This window comes from Gopherus evgoodei, chromosome 1 (assembly GCF_007399415.2).
Source record: "Gopherus evgoodei ecotype Sinaloan lineage chromosome 1, rGopEvg1_v1.p, whole genome shotgun sequence".
NCBI lineage: Eukaryota > Metazoa > Chordata > Testudines > Testudinidae > Gopherus > Gopherus evgoodei.
In genome coordinates this window covers 364,054,616-364,069,837 of record NC_044322.1, presented here as the reverse complement: position 1 = coordinate 364,069,837, position 15,222 = coordinate 364,054,616, and the positions used below count along the sequence as shown (strand labels likewise).

Sequence of the window (15,222 nt, the reverse complement as noted above, 5' to 3'; positions counted from 1 at the left end):
GGCCCCAATCCTGCGCCCTGCCCCAGGCCCAGCACCTTCCCACCGTAGAGCCAGCAACACCCCCAGACCCGGCCTGTGCCTGCTCTCGCCTCGGGCTCCGCTCGGGGGGGGGGGGGGCAGGTGTCACCTCGGGCTCCGCTCGGGGGGGCGCAGGGGGCCGGTGTCGCCTCAGGCTCTGCTCGGGGGGGTCAGGGGGCAGGTGTCGCCTCGGGCTCTGCTCGGGGGGGGGTCAGGGGGCCGGTGTCGCCTCGGGCTCCGCTCGAGCGGGGGTCAGGGGGCCGATGTCGCCTCAGGTTCCGCTCGGGGGGGGCAGGGGGCCGGTGTCGCCTCAGGCTCCGCTCGAGGGGGGGACAGGGGGCTGGTGTCGCTTCAGGCTCTGCCTGGGGAGGGAGGGGGAAGGCCGGCCGGGCATTGCGACGCCCAGGCCGGAGATTGAGGCCGAGCCTGCCCAGGGTCAAGCAAGGCATCGGCAGCAGGGCAGGAGTAAAACCCGCCTCCTCCACCCCACACGAGCCCTAACCACTGGGCCACCCTCCCCTGCCCTCCCTGGCTCCTGCCACGTCACTGGGAATGGCCGAACCAGCTCTGCCCAGTACCGGCCCAGGCCTGCCTGTGAGGAACGGAAACGCTGGAGCCATCGATTGGCTCCACCCTGCCCCATGGCTCTGCCCAGGGCTGGTCAGGCAGGAGGGGCACCAACGGGGCTGGGGAGGAGCAGAGCTGGGTTGGGCTGGTAGGGGGCTGCGAGTCGGGAGTGAGGGGCACCACTGGGGCTGGGAGGGGGCAGAGCTCAGACAGCAGGGGGCTGCAGATTGAGATTGAGGAGTACCAGGGGAGCCCAGGGCTGGCTAGCAGGGGGCTGAGGGTCAGGAGTGAGAGGCACCAGTGCGACTGGGGGGCACTGGCCATACTCCATCACTTAAACAAGGACTGAGGTTCCCCAGTCATGCCCGGCGCTGGTGGAGAGTGGCCTTGCCATGTGGTGCCCACCCTCCCCCAAGCCCCACTCACCCTGGCACACAGGGCAGCACTGGCCGGGAGGACTGGTGGGGTGGCGACAGCCTGGCGGGTCGCAGGACGTCTTGGTGCAGGTGACGAAGCCATGGAGGCAGGTGCAGTGGCTGCAGCCGTCCTGGGGGTCTGGGAACTCCTGGCCATCAAGGTAACCCTTGCCCAGGTACTCGCAGCCTGTGGGGGGCCGGACAGAGTGAGCCCGATGCCAGGTGCTGCTGGGGGGTAAGAGCCCAAGACACTCTCCAGGGACTGACCCACCCCCCAGCCCTGGCACCCCGGCTGGTGGAGCCCAGCTCCCCCCTGGGCTAGCCCAGCCCGGCCTCCGCCCACACCCCACGCTCAACCCACCTTCGCAGACCTGGCAGCACGGCCCCCGGGCAGGGAAGGGGCACTGGAGCAGCGGGCAGGCCCTGGGCTGGCAGGAGACGCTGCCCTCCCAGCAGATGCACACACGGCATGGCTCCGTGGGGTCCGGGAACTGCTCCCCATTGGGCAGCTCCTTCCCCTGGTACAGGCAGCCTAGGGGCAGAGTGGGTGATGGCACCGGGCTTGAGAGCAGGGCAGGAGCAGAGACGTGGGGCAGGGGCTGTGGGGAGGTGTTCCTGTTGTAGGAGGCAGCTGTCCTGCTGCAGGGTGGAGCAGAGCATGGGGCTGTAGGGAGCTTGGGGGACCCAACAGGAGACTGGGGGGGTACCGTCTCAGGAGCGGCAGCAGTACCGCCACAGGGGGTGAGTGCAGAGGGCCGAGGCTGGGGGCCCCCACAGGGGGACTTGGGGAGCCCAGCAGGGAGTTCAGGGGGCCCAGTGGGGGGCTCAGGAGGCCCAGCAGGGGACTCAGGGGGTACTGTCACAGGAGTGGCAGCAGTCCCGCTGCAGGGGGTGTCAGCAGGGGCTTCAGGGGATCCAGGGAAGCCCAGCGGGACCAGGGGGCCCGTGGGGGGCCCAGCAGGGGGGCTCAGGGGGGTACCATCACAGGAACGGCAGCAGTCCTGCTGCAGGGGGTGGGTGCAGAGAACGGGGGCGCAAGGCTGGCGCTGGCAGGTGACGGTCCCGTTGGCACAGATGCAGTGGCGGCAGGAGTCCGAGGGGTCGTAGAATTGCTGCGTGTGCTGGTAGGAGACGCCCGCATAAAGGCAGCCAGACGGGGGCTCTGGGAGGAGAAAGGGGCGGTTGGGGGTGGGTGCTGGGGATAGAGCACCCGACACCCACAGGCGCAGCCCAGGGCAGGAGGGAAGGGAACCCCCAAGTCTCAGTCCAATCAATGACCCAGGGCTGAGACAGCAGGAGGCTGCGGACTGGGAGTGAGGAGCATGGGGGAGTAACATCATTAATAAGGAAAGTTCAGTGATTTGTACATTGGCCTTGATACCAGACACCTCTGTGTTCTTGGGGAACCAGGGTGCAGTATCCAGTCTGACTCATGAAAGACACCCTCCCCCCCAAACAGCCTCTGCTTAAACCAAAACCCAGCCGAGGAAAAAACTTTGCAGAGAGCAGTGAAGGGCGTTAGGAGACACACCTAGACCCCTCCTGACAAGGGTGACAAGATTAAGACATCTCCATTAGCATACAGAATGGAGAGCAGAGACGACTCCCCTAGCCTCATCTGCATGAAAGATGGGACAGGAAGACATCTCAATTTGCATACAGAATGGAGAACCAAGAACCACACTGAATTCTGGGACCAGAAAAAGCAGGGAAGCAATGCATCATGGGAATCTCTGCTCCAGATGCTAATGAGACCTATGTCTGCACAGACCCAGCTCAGCAATTATCAGACCAATTCTAGTAATGAATCCTTACTTGATATCCAAATAGTGAAGCTGCCTAGTTGCATTGTGAGCTCCCTGGAAGAAAACACCACCCATAGCCAAGAGTGATCAGCTCCTTTTGTCTAGCCTAAAGAAAACCCTCAGCCTTACCTATAAACAAATCTATTGCTCTCCCCTGAACAATTGTATTTTCTCTACAAAAATCCCTACTCACCCTCCAGTTAGTGTTCTGATGCTTAGATCCAAACTAGGCATCAGTTTCACTGGAACTCCATCTTCTCCAGGCTGATTGTACTGGGGACTCTGCCTGTCTCCAGCCCTCAGGACCCTCAGCTACCACCATCACCTGGGACCCTGTCACGGAGTGTGGGGAGTCCAGTCCTGCACCCCTCTTCCTGGGACCCACAGTGACTCTCAGCCAGCCAGTAAAACAGAAGGTTTATTGGACAACAGGAACACAGGTTACAGCAGAGCTTGCAGGCACAGTCAGGACCCCTCCATCGAGTCCTTCTGGGCTTTCAGGGTGCTTGGATCCTAGCTAGGATACCCTGAATTCCGCCCATCCAGCCCCAAGCCCAAACTCAAACTGCTTCCCTCTTGCCACTCCCTTCCTTTGTTCCCCTTCCCGGGCAAAGGCGTTGACCTTTCCCCTCCCTTACCTAGCTCAGGTTACAGGCCCTGGCATCGTCCATCCCCTAAAGTCCTCCCCTGCTCTCCCATTCCCCACACAGACAGCCCCTACTGCATCACATCTCTCCCCCCTTCAAGACTGAACTGAGCGGGGTCACTCTGCCCAGTGACCTGGGGAAGTTCAGGGCCCCCTCTCCGGGACAACGCATCCGCTGTCAGGTTGGCACTTCCCTTCCCATGGACCACGTCCATCTCATAGTCCTGCAGGAGCAGGCTCCACCTCAGGAGCTAGCGTTGGCTCCTTTCATCTGGTGCAGCCAGGTCAGGGGAGAGTGGTCGGTGTACACGGTGAAGTGTCGCCCCAAAAGATATGGCTCCAGTTTCTTAAGGGCCCACACCACGGCCAGGCATTCCTTCTCGATGGCCGCGTAGCTTTGCTTCCGGGGTAGCAACTTCTTACTCAGGTACCCGATGGGGTGTCTCTCCCCCTTTTCATCCTCCTGCATTAACACCGCCCCCAGTCCCATGTAGGAGGCGTCGGTGAACACCATAAAGGGTTTGTCAAAATCTGAGTTTGCCAGAACTGGGCCACTAACAAGAGCCTCCTTCAGCACCCGGAAAGCCTCCTGGCACTGCTCAGTCCAGATCACCTTGTCTGGCTTCCCCTTTTTGCACAGTTCAGTGATGGGGCCGGCTATGGCACTAAAGTGGGGCACGAACCTTTGATAGTACCCCACCATCCCGATAAAGGCCTGGACCTGCTTTTTGGTTTGGGGAGCGGGCCAGTCTCTGATCACCTCCACCTTGGCTGGTTCCGGCTTCAGGCAGCCGCTCCCCACCCGATGGCCCAGGTAAGATACTTCAGCCATCCCCACCTTGCACTTCTTAGCCTTTACGGTTAACCCAGCCTTTCGGAGTTGGTCCAGGACTTGTTTAACCTGGGACATGTGGTCCTCCCAGGTCTGGCTGAAGATGCAGATGTCGTCAATATACGCCACGGCAAAACTCTCCATCCCCCTCAGTAGCTGATCCACCAGGTGCTGGAAGGTGGCCGGAGCTCCCTTGAGGCCAAAGGGCAGGGTCAGAAACTCGTAGAGCCCCAGAGGGGTGATAAAGGCCGATTTCAGCCTGGCATCTGCGTCCAGCGGCACTTGCCAGTAGCCCTTTGTAAGATCCATAGTGGTGAGGTACTGCGCACCTCCCAGCTTGTCTAGGAGCTCGTCAGGCCTGGGCATAGGGTAGGCATCAGATACGGTGATGGCATTGAGCTTTGGATAGTCCACACAGAACCGGATTGACCCATCCTTCTTGGGGACCAGCACCACTGGCGAGGCCCAAGGGCTGGAAGACGGCTGGATCACCCCCAAAGCCAGCATGTCCCTGACCTCTCTTTCAAGATCCTGGGCAGTTTTACCAGTGACCCGAAAAGGGGAGCATCTTATAGGGGGATGTGACCTGGTCTCCACCCTGTGGACAGTCAAATTAGTGCATCCAGGCTGGTTGCAAAACAGCTGTCGGTATAGATGCAGCACCCCTCTGATCTCAGCGTGCTGGGCCAGGGTCAGCTGATCAGAGAGGGGAATCACCTCCAGGGGGGAACCAGCTTTTGTCCCAGGGAATAGATCCACTAAAGGGTCATCTCCCTGCTCCTCCCAATGGCCACACACGGCCAACACCACATTCCCCGTCATAGTATGGTTTCATCATGTTCACATGGTACACCCGATGGTGATGTGCCCGGTTTGACAGCTCCACCACATAGTTTACCTCATTCAGCTGCTTGATAACCTTGAAGGGCCCTTCCCAGGCAGCCTGGAGTTTGTTTCTCCTCACGGGGATGAGAACCATCATCTCATCCCCAGTAGCGAAGGCATGGGCCTGTGCCGTGCGGTCATACCAGACCTTCTGCCTCCTCTGGGCTCGGGCCAGATTCTCCCTGGCCAGGCCCATGAGCTCGGCCAGTCTTTCCCGGAAGGTCAGGACATACTCCACCACTGACTCTCCCTCGGGAGCGGCCTTCCCCTCCCATTCGTCCCTCCTCAGGTCTAGGGGCCCCCTTACCCGCCTTCCATACAACAGTTCGAAAGGTGAAAACCCGGTAGATTCCTGGGGTACCTCCCTGTACGCGAACAGCAGGTGAGGTAAGTAATTGTCCCAATCCTGCGGGTGCTGGTTCATAAATGTTTTTAGCATCATCATCAGCGTCCCGTTGAACCTTTCCACCAGCCCGCTGGACTGGGGGTGATACACTGAGGCCCAGTTATGCCGGACCCCACATTCTTCCAAGCACCGGAGCAGGGCCGACATGAAGTTGGACTCCTGATCCGTTAAGACCTCCTTGGGGAACCCCACTCGGCTGAAAATTGTCAGCAGCGCATCTGCCACTGGGTCTGCTTTGATAGAGGACAAGGCCACCGCCTCGGGGTAGCGAGTGGCAAAATCCACCACCACCAGGATGTATTTCTTCCCTGACCGGGTCGTCTTGCTGAGGGGTCCCACTATATCCATGGCCACCTTCTGGAAAGATTCTTCTATGATGGGTAAAGGCCTCAAAGCCGCTTTCCCCTTGTCCCGGGCCTTCCCCACCCTCTGGCAGGGGTCACAAGATTGGCAGTACTGTCGGACATGGGTAAAGACCCCAGGCCAGTAAAAGTTCTGTAGCAGCCCCTGCCTGGTGCGCCGGATTCCCTGGTGCCCTGCGAGAGGGATGTCATGGGCCAGGTACAGCAGCTTGTGGCGAAACTTCTGGGGAACCTCCAGCTGCCTCCTGATCCCCCATGACTCTACTTCCCCTGGGGGAACCCCTTCTCCCACAGGAACCTCTCCTTGCAACCTCTCCTCATGGTCTGTACCGCACTAAGGTCAGCCCAGTCCCTGGGCTTCCGCAAGGAGGGATCTTTCTGCAACTCGGCCTGGAACTCAGCAGCTGGAACAGGGATGGGGACCGGCTCTCTCTTGCTGGCTGGGTCTGAGGCCGCAGCCTCTCTGAACCCATGCCCCTGGGCGTTCCCCGCTCCCTGGGCTAGGGTCCTGCACCTCCAGTCGAGTACCTTCCCCGTTGTTGGGGTGCAGAGCCCTTTGCTGACTCTGACTACGAGTCACGACCAGGGCACTCTGGGTGTTACTAGGCCAGTCCTCGAGGTCCCCTCCCATTAACACGTCCATGGGCAAATATGGGTGTACCCCCACATCCCTGGGGCCCTCCTTGGCCCCCCACTTCAGCTGTACCATCGCCACAGGCACCTTGAATGGGGTCCCACCCACGCCCATCAGGGTCAGGTAGGTGTCGGGCACCATCCGATCTGAGGCCACCACCTCGGGCCGGGCCAGCGTCACCTCTGCGCCCGTGTCCCAGTACCCAGTGACCTTCCTCCCATCTACCTTCAGGGAAACAATGCACTCTTTCCGGAGGGGCAGCCCCGCGCCCACCCGGTAAACCAAAAACCTGGAGCCTGGAGCATCCAGCCCCCCAGAGGAGCTGACCTGGGGACCTCCTACCTCCTTCACAGGTGGTATGTTGCCAGCCCCCCTTTCCTGCGAATGTAGCCCTTTCTCCGATTGGGTTTTTACCCAGTCCACCCTCTGCGGGTTGGGTCTGCTTGGTCTGTCCCTGAGCTTGGGGCACTGGGCCCGTATGTGGCCTCGTTGGCCACAGCGATAGCAGCCCATGTCTCGTGGGTCCCCTTGAATGGGTCGGAGGGACCTGACGCTGGATGTTCCCCTTTTGGGGGGGTTCTCCATAGGCCCCCGCTGGGAGGTCCCACGGTGACTCTCTCTCTGCGTTGAGGCAGGCCTGCTCCTTCGAGACTCCTCCCTGCCATCCCCTGCCCGACTGTCCACAAATTGGTCGGCCAGCCAGCCTGCGTGCTGTGGGTTCTCCGGCTTCTGGTCCATCAACCACAGCCTCAAGTCGGATGGGTACTGCTCGTACAGGTGCTCCAGTATGAATAGGTCAAGCAGGTCCTCTTTAGTTTGGGCCCCAGCTGTCCACTTGCGGGCATACCCCTGCGCCCGGTTGACCAGTCGTAGGTATGTGACCTCACGGGTTTTACGCTGACTCTGGAACTTTTTCCGGTACATCTCAGGAGTCAGCCCAAACTCGCGGAGCAGGGCCTGTTTGAACAGTTCGTAGTCCCCTACCTCCGCCCCTTTCATTTTCCAGCCGCATCCGCTCCATGGATGCTGAGCGTTGCCGGGAGGATCCCCTGCTGGGGGGTGAGCTTCACTGGTAGGATCCCCTGCTGGCCGGGGGTGTCACGGTGCCCTCGGTATACACTGGGCTCCTCCCCGCCCTTCCCCTAGGCCTAGGAAAGGGGGGGTCTCGGGAAGCCCTCGTCTGCCGGCTGACCACTCCCAGCGGGGACAGACACTGGTGCCTGCGCTGCATCTGCCCGGCTGCTTCCCTCAGAGACAGGGCTCCATTCATTCATGCGGTCTCCCTGCTCCAGCTGGGCAATCAGCTGGTCCTTGGTGCGTCTCCCTGGGCTCAGCCCCCTCTGCTTGCACAGCTCCAGCAGGTCACACTTGTGCCGCTTGGCAAACCTCTTCCTGCTGGCCACTCACAGGCCGGGGTGCTCGCCGCTCCCCACGGTTTCCAGGGGGACCCCTAGTGCACCAGCCCTTCTTGAGGTCACCACCTCTCTGCCAGGGTCGAGCTGCAGACTCCTCCGCCCTGCTCGCTGCAATCCCCCGGGGGACCCTGTTACTGCAAAGTCCTTCTCACTGGGCACACACTCCCAGGGGTTAACCACCCCTTCGTTTTACTGCTCCCCAGTCACTTACTACAGGAAGCGCCGTCCACGGGGTGCAGTATATCCCGCCGCTGCCACCAGTTGTCATGGAGTGTGGGGGAGTCCAGTCCTGCACCCCTCTTCCTGGGACCCACAGTGACTCTCAGCCAGCCAGTAAAACAGAAGGTTTATTGGACAACAGGAACACAGGTTACAGCAGAGCTTGCAGGCACAGTCAGGACCCCTCCATCGAGTCCTTCTGGGCTTTCAGGGTGCTTGGATCCTAGCTAGGATACCCTGAATTCCACCCACACAGCCCCAAGCCCAAACTCAAACTGCTTCCCTCCTGCCACTCCCTTCCTTTGTCCCCTTCCCGGGCAAAGGTGTTGACCTTTCCCCTCCCTTATCTAGCTCAGGTTACAGGCTCCGGTATCGTCCATCCCCTAAAGTCCTCCCCTGCTCTCCCATTCCCCACACAGACAGCCCCTACTCCATCACAGACCCCCGACCAGTTCAAGCCTCATGGAGTGGGTGACACCCCTCTCCCCCCTCTGTTTTCCTTTCTACCGTAGATATTAAACTTAATAATGTAGGTTATTTTGGTCTAGGTTCCTCGTGTAGTTATCACTAGTATTCAATAAATAACTTGTATGGTTAAGCTGGTTGCTTCTCTCTCTCTGGCTGAACCTCACTCTTTTGTGTTTTTAGCTTCCCCCATTCACTCTGCAGCAACGCTTCTTTTACCTAAGCTAAAGATCCCTGCAGAGCCCAGAATCCTGTGGGGTTTGCTCATCAAGCAGGTTACTGCCAGTACAATTGTGTTGTGAAGGGACGTGCTGAATCTGGGACACATGAGGGTAACAGCTTGACAGCGCTGATTGACCCAGTCCATGGAGCCCAGGGGCATATAAGGAGAGTCAGCTTGAAATTGCTGCCTCATCCAGCCCAGTGAGTCCAGGGACATATAAGGGGTCAGCTTGACAGTGCTGATTGACCCGGTCCGCTCAGACTTGCTCTGTTAATGTAGGTGTGGGTGTGCTCATCCGGTTCTGGGGCTGGGGGAACCCAGCCCTAGGGAACCCAGATCCTGCAGGATCGCTCCATTGGGAGGGGACTTGCAGAAGGGAGTACAGCTCCATATGAAAACACATGTGACACAAGCAGTACATTGATAGAATTACAGAATCCCCTTCCCCAGAAAAGTGACCCAAATAAAGCATACCCCAAAGTAATGGGCAAATCTGGTACCAGCCTGCTAAACCCAAGGCTGTGAGTTCAATCCTTGAGGGGCCATTTAGGGATCTGGGGTAAAAATCTGTCTGACAATTGGTCCTGCTTTGAGCAGGGGGTTGGACTAGATACCTCCTGAGGGCCCTTCCAGCCCTGAGGTTCTAGGATTCTAATATGACCAGTGACCATATAGATCATTGTTGCAACCAAGGTCCTGTAGTGGCACCAAATCTCATATGAAGGGGGTCAAATAAGATGCCTAAGACAAGCTTATGGTTGGCTGGTTCTGACTGTGCTATCTGGGGGCAGGTATCATTTTTGTATTTAGAGTTATGAATATTGGCTCTATCCTGTCTGTATTTCAGACTTGTGCCATGCTTCTGGGAGACACTGCAGACAGTTTGGCCTCAGCACTGCCTAGCCTGCTTGGTGGCCATTAAGGACCATCAGCTACACAATTGCCCCACTAAGAGAAGGCAGATATGCCTTGTCACTCAGCAAGGCAGGCAGGACCCTGCCTATGGACAGAACTAAGGCTTTTTCTTGCCATGTGCTGGATGAATGTCTAGGGAACAAAGAAAGAGAGGCCACATGACAAGAGACCATAAAAAAACGCTGCAGCGCCTCCATTTTGTCTTCAATCCTGTTTCTTACCTCTGGAGGGACTTTGCTACAAAGTGAAGCTCTGAACAAAGGACTGAATGACCCATCCCAGTGGGGGATGTTCCAGAGACTTGATCTGAACCTGCAGTTTACTCCATCACTGCTACAAGCCTGAACCAAGAACTTTGCCATCACTGTATGGAATTGATTCCATTTAACCAATTCTAGCTCTCATCTCTATCTTTTTCCTTTGATGAATAAACCTTTAGATTTTAGATTCTAAAGGACTGGCAACAGCGTGACTTGTGGGTAAGATCTGACTTGTATATTGACCTGGGTGTGGGGCTTGGTCCTTTGGGATCGAGAGAACCATTTTCATTTACTGGGGTGTTGGTTTTCATAACCATTCGTCCCCATAACGAGTGGCCCTGGTGGTGATACTGGGAAACTGGAGTGTCTGAGGGAATTGCTGGTGTGACTTGTGGTTAGCCAGTGGGGTGAGACCAAAGTCCTCTCTGGCCGGCTGGTTTGGTTTGCCTGGGTGTGCAGAGAAACCCCAGCCGGGGGCTGTGACTGCCCTGCTCTGAGCGATCTGCCCTGAATTGACACTCTCAGTTGCGTCCCACCAGAGGCAGCGTCGTTACACGGGAGACTGGGTCGGGCACCAGGGGTGGGGGCCAGGGCTGGGGTAGCAGGTAGCTGTGGGTCAGGAGGGGTACCAGGAGAGCTTAGAGCTGGGCAGGCAGGAGGCCACAGGGATGGGCTCTCTCTGACCTTGGCCATGGCGGGGGCGGGTTTCAAGGCAGCAGAGAGTTTAGCCAGTGGGGTCAGTGCTGGGGGGGACCTCCCAGCTCAGATGGGCCAGGCTCAGCTTGGCTCTGCCAGTGAACAGCCCCTCAGAACCTCCCAGGCCCCCCTCCCTCAGACAGATGGGGGGCTGCTGCGAAGGGCCATGACCTCCCCCAGACCACTCCCCCGCAGAGGAAACAGCAGCGATCGGGCTCCTGCCTACCTGGGCACTGAGGGCAGCACCCATTGGGCACCAGGATGGGCTCCGTGCAGAGCAGGGGGGGGCAGCGCCGTGACAAACACTGAACATTGCCGTTCTGCAGGGGAGAGATGCAGGTCAGAGCCAGCCAGGCACTACTGGGGAGAGAACCCAGGAGTCCTGCCTCCCAGTCCCCATCCCACCCCCCACACTATGCCCCAGCACAGCATCCCACCCATCCCATGCCCCCTGCCCCCAACTGTGCCCGTAGCACCAGGCCTCCGCCCACCAACCCAGCCCTCAACCCCACCCCGCACCTCCTACCTGCTCAGCACAGCGTGAAAACCACCGTCCGCTGTGACGCCCCAGCCCCCAGTGTGGCAGGGAGGGGTTAAATGGGCCCCTCCCTCGGGGGCCATGGATCAGCCACTGGACAGGGGACCAAGACGCCTGGGTTCTATTCTCAGCTCTGCCATGCTCACCTGCTCTGTGCCTCAGTTTCCCCACCTGTAACGCGGGGAGTGGGGCCTGCCAGGGTGCTGGCTGCCCAATTGGTCCCCATGAAGTGACCAGGTCAGCTTCCCCCAGCAAGGCAGAAGCCGAGTCCGGGCTGGGACCCAGGTGTCCGATGGGTCACGCTGAGCCGTCCTTGGGCCAGGCCCCCCACTCTCCCCCGGGCACTTACGAGGCAGTGGCATTGCTTGCAGCGGTCCGTGGGATGCGGGAACTCAGCGCCGTTGGGGTACTCCTTCCCCCCATAGCTGCAGCCTAGGGCAGAGCGAGCAGGGACACTGGGGGTTAACGGGGGGCACCCTGCCTCTGCAATGCATGCTGGGAGGATGGGGCAGAGGGCGAGGGCCCCTGAGGTGCCAGCCCAGACTCCATCCAGTGGGTCTGTGCCCAGTGCAGCGACGCCCGATCTGCCCTCAGCCCAGGCAGAGCCGTGTCCACTGGGGCTGGAGAAACTGGCCCAGTGGGGTCCCCCATGCTCGGGGTGAGGGGGGAATGGCCCAGTGGCCCACACATGCAGGGGATTGGGGGGGACTGGCCTGTGGTCCCCGCGGGCAGGGGGTCATGGTATGGGGAGAGACTGGCCCGTGGGCTCCACGCGCAAGGGATGGGGTGGGAACTGGCCTGTGGCCCTGTGGGCAGAGGATCGGGGTGTGTAGGGGGAGTGGCCCATGGGCCCCGCAGGCAGAGGATCAGGGTGGTAGGGGACTGGCCCATGGCCACCATGGCCAGAGGATCGGGCTGTGTGTGGGGCACTGGCCCTTGGCCCCTGCGGGCAGAGGATTGGGGTGGGGACTGGCCTGAGGCCTCCGCAGGCAGAGGATCAGGTGGGGGGGGACACTGGCCCGTGGACCCCACGGGTGGGGGGGGACGGGGACTGGCCAGTGGCCCCCACGGGCAGGGGATCGGGTTGGGTACTGGCCCATGGCCCCTGCGGGCAGAGGATTGGGGTGGGGGGCCCTGGCTTGTGGCCCCTGCAGGCAGAGGATCGGGGTGTGCTGGGGGGACTGGCCCGTGGCCCCCGCGGGCAGAAGATCGGGGTGTGCTGGGGGGACTGGCCCGTGGCCCCCGCGGGCAGAAGATCGAGGTGTGCTGGAGGGACTGGCCCATGGCCCCCATAGGCAGGGGTCAGTGTGCAGGACCCTCTCACCGTTGAAGTTGTTCTGGCAGCAGGAGCTGGGCAAAGGGCGGGCGCACAGGGCACTGGGGCAGTCGCGGGCAGGGGGTTGGGTTATGTGTGGGGGGACTGGCCCGTGGCCCCTGCAGGCAGAAGATTGGGGTGTGCTGGGGGGACTGGCCCGTGGCCCCCGTGGCACAGGATCGGGGTGGGGGGGGACTGGTCCATGGCCCCCGTGGCACAGGATCGGGGTGGGGGGGACTGACTCGTCGCCCCCGTGGGCAGGGGGTGGGGTGTGGGCGGGACTGGCCCGTGGCCCCCGTAGCACAGGATCGGGGTGGGGGGGGACTGGTCCATGGCCCCCGTGGCACAGGATCGGGGTGGGGGGGACTGACTCGTCGCCCCCGTGGGCGGAGGGTGGGGTGTGGGCGGGACTGGCCTGTGACAGGGGGTCGGGGTGCGTGACCCTCTCACCGTTGCAGTTGTTCTGGCAGCAGGAGCCAGGCAGGGGGCGGGCGCACAGGGCACTGGGGCAGTCGCGGGCAGGGGGTCAGGGTGTGTGTGGGTGGACTGGCCCATGGCCCCCGTGGCACAGGATTGGGGGGGGACTGACCCGAGGCCCATGGGCAGGGGGTTGGGGTGCGGGGGGGACTGGCCTGTGACAGGGGGTCGGGGTGCGGGACCCTCTCACCGTTGCAGTTGTTCTGGCAGCTGGAGCCGGGCAGGGGGCGGGCGCACAGGGCACCGGAGCAGTTGTGGGCAGGGAGTTGGCGGGGGGACTGACCCGAGGCGGGCAGGGGGTTGGGGTGCGGGGGGGACTGGCCTGTGGCAGGGGGTCGGGGTGCGGGACCCTCTCACCATTGCAGTTGTTCTGGCAGCAGGAGCCGGGCAGGGGGTGGGCGCACAGGGCACCGGAGCAGTTGTGGGCAGGGAGTTGGCGGGGGGACTGACCCGAGGCCCGTGGGCAGGGGGTTGGGGTGTGGGTGGGACTGGCCTGTGGCAGGGGGTCGGGGTGCGGGACCCTCTCACCGTTGCAGTTGTTCTGGCAGCAGGAGCCGGGCAGGGGGCGGGTACACAGGGCACTGGGGCAGTCGTGGGAAGGGAGTTGGAGGGGGGGACTGACCTGTTGCCCCCGTGGGCAGGGGGTTGGGGTGTGGTGGGGACTGGCCTGTGGCAGGGGGTCGGGGAGCAGGACCCTCTCACCGTTGCAGTTGTTCTGGCAGCAGGAGCCGGGCAGGGGGCGGGTACACAGGGCACTGGGGCAGTCGCGGGCAGAGCAGCTGACATCCCCGGCGGTGCAGACACACAGCTGGCAGGGGTCCTGCGCGCTGGGGAACTGCTCGCCCGCCGCCACCGTGGCCCCCTCCACGCTGCAGCCTGGGGAGGGGTCAGATGTCAGCAACCAACAACCACCCCCCCACCCCGCCCCCATCCTGCCCCCCCCCCGACCCCCGGCTGGGATTCACCAGCTCTTTGGTGTGGCAGGACCTCAGGCCCAGCCCCCCAGGGTTGGCTCCCTCACCCCAGCCCCCCCGTTTGAAGCCCCCACAGAGGTGCTGGTGCCTCCTGTGCCCCCCAGGGAGCTCCGAGGGGGCTGCCAGCCACGTGCCCTTCCCCCCAGCCCTGCACATCTGCACTAGGGCAGTGCTCGGGGTCACCGTGCCCTCTGGGGGCTACTCGCTGCCTCTGCAAGGGGTTCCCTGGAACCAGCCTCTCTGGGGGCGTGTGGGGAGAGCTCAGCGCCATCTCCCCGTTTGGGGCAGAGATGGGTAGGGAACCCAGGAGTGCCCAGCCCCTCAGCGGCCCACTCACCTGGGCACGTGGGGCAGCACTGGCCGGGCTGCCTCTCCGGGTGGGGGCAGCTGGGTGGGGGGCAGGCGACGGGCAAGCACTGCACAGTCCCGTCCTGCGGGCAGGGGGCCAGGTCACGGCAGCTCCCGAGAGCCCCCTCGACCCACTCCACAGGGCCCCCAAGGCCCCCCTCCCCTGCTCTGCCCCTGACCCCAGATCCCCCTGGGGCTGCGCTCCCCACCTCCCCCAACCCATCCTGTGGGGCCCCCAGGCCCTCCCGCTCTGCCCCCAACCCTAGATCCCCCCAGGGCCTGGGTTCCCAGCCTCCCCCAACCCACCCCACAGAGCCCCCAGGGCCTCCCCTGCTCTGCCCCCGACCCCAGATCCCCCCGCGGCTCCCCACTCTGCTCTGCCCTTGACCCCAGATCCCCCTGGGGCTGCGCTCCCCGCCACCCCTGACCCACCCCACAGGGCCCCAGGCTGAGCATGGCTCAGACCCCCCCCATTTGTTCCAGCCCCCCGCTGGGCTCCGTACCCTATGCACAGGTACCCTTGGGGGGAGCACCAGCGCAACACCCCATGGGGGCATGGGGCTGCAGCCTGGCACTGGGGGGCTGCCTGTGGTGTGGGAGGGGCTGCTTGGGGGTCGCCCCCTCACCGTGCACTGGCAGCGCTGGCAGGGGCTGTGGGGGTCGACGAAGGGCTGCCCGTTGGCGTAGACGTGCTGGTGGTAGGAGCACTGGGCACAGGTCGGGCAGCAGTCGCCTGGACGAGGAGAGACAGGCAGGTTAGCACAGCGGGGTGCCCCGATCCCACCCGCCCCACGGCTGGCCCCAGG

The 15,222-nt window shown here is 62.1% G+C and overlaps 1 protein-coding gene across 1 annotated transcript in view; it reads right to left on the bottom strand.

Annotated features, from left to right (window-relative positions):
• The window catches only part of KCP (kielin cysteine rich BMP regulator), a 47,308-nt gene that overhangs the window by 16,889 nt on the left and 15,197 nt on the right, over positions 1-15,222 (bottom strand). Inside the window, exons 17-24 of the mRNA XM_030549839.1 lie at positions 15,043-15,149; positions 14,406-14,499; positions 13,797-13,970; positions 11,652-11,734; positions 10,991-11,084; positions 1,981-2,163; positions 1,363-1,533; positions 1,012-1,188 (exon numbers count right to left, since the gene is read on the bottom strand). Of these exons, the coding sequence (XP_030405699.1) occupies positions 1,012-1,188; positions 1,363-1,533; positions 1,981-2,163; positions 10,991-11,084; positions 11,652-11,734; positions 13,797-13,970; positions 14,406-14,499; positions 15,043-15,149 (1,083 nt within the window). The remainder of the gene's footprint in view (positions 1-1,011; positions 1,189-1,362; positions 1,534-1,980; positions 2,164-10,990; positions 11,085-11,651; positions 11,735-13,796; positions 13,971-14,405; positions 14,500-15,042; positions 15,150-15,222) is intronic.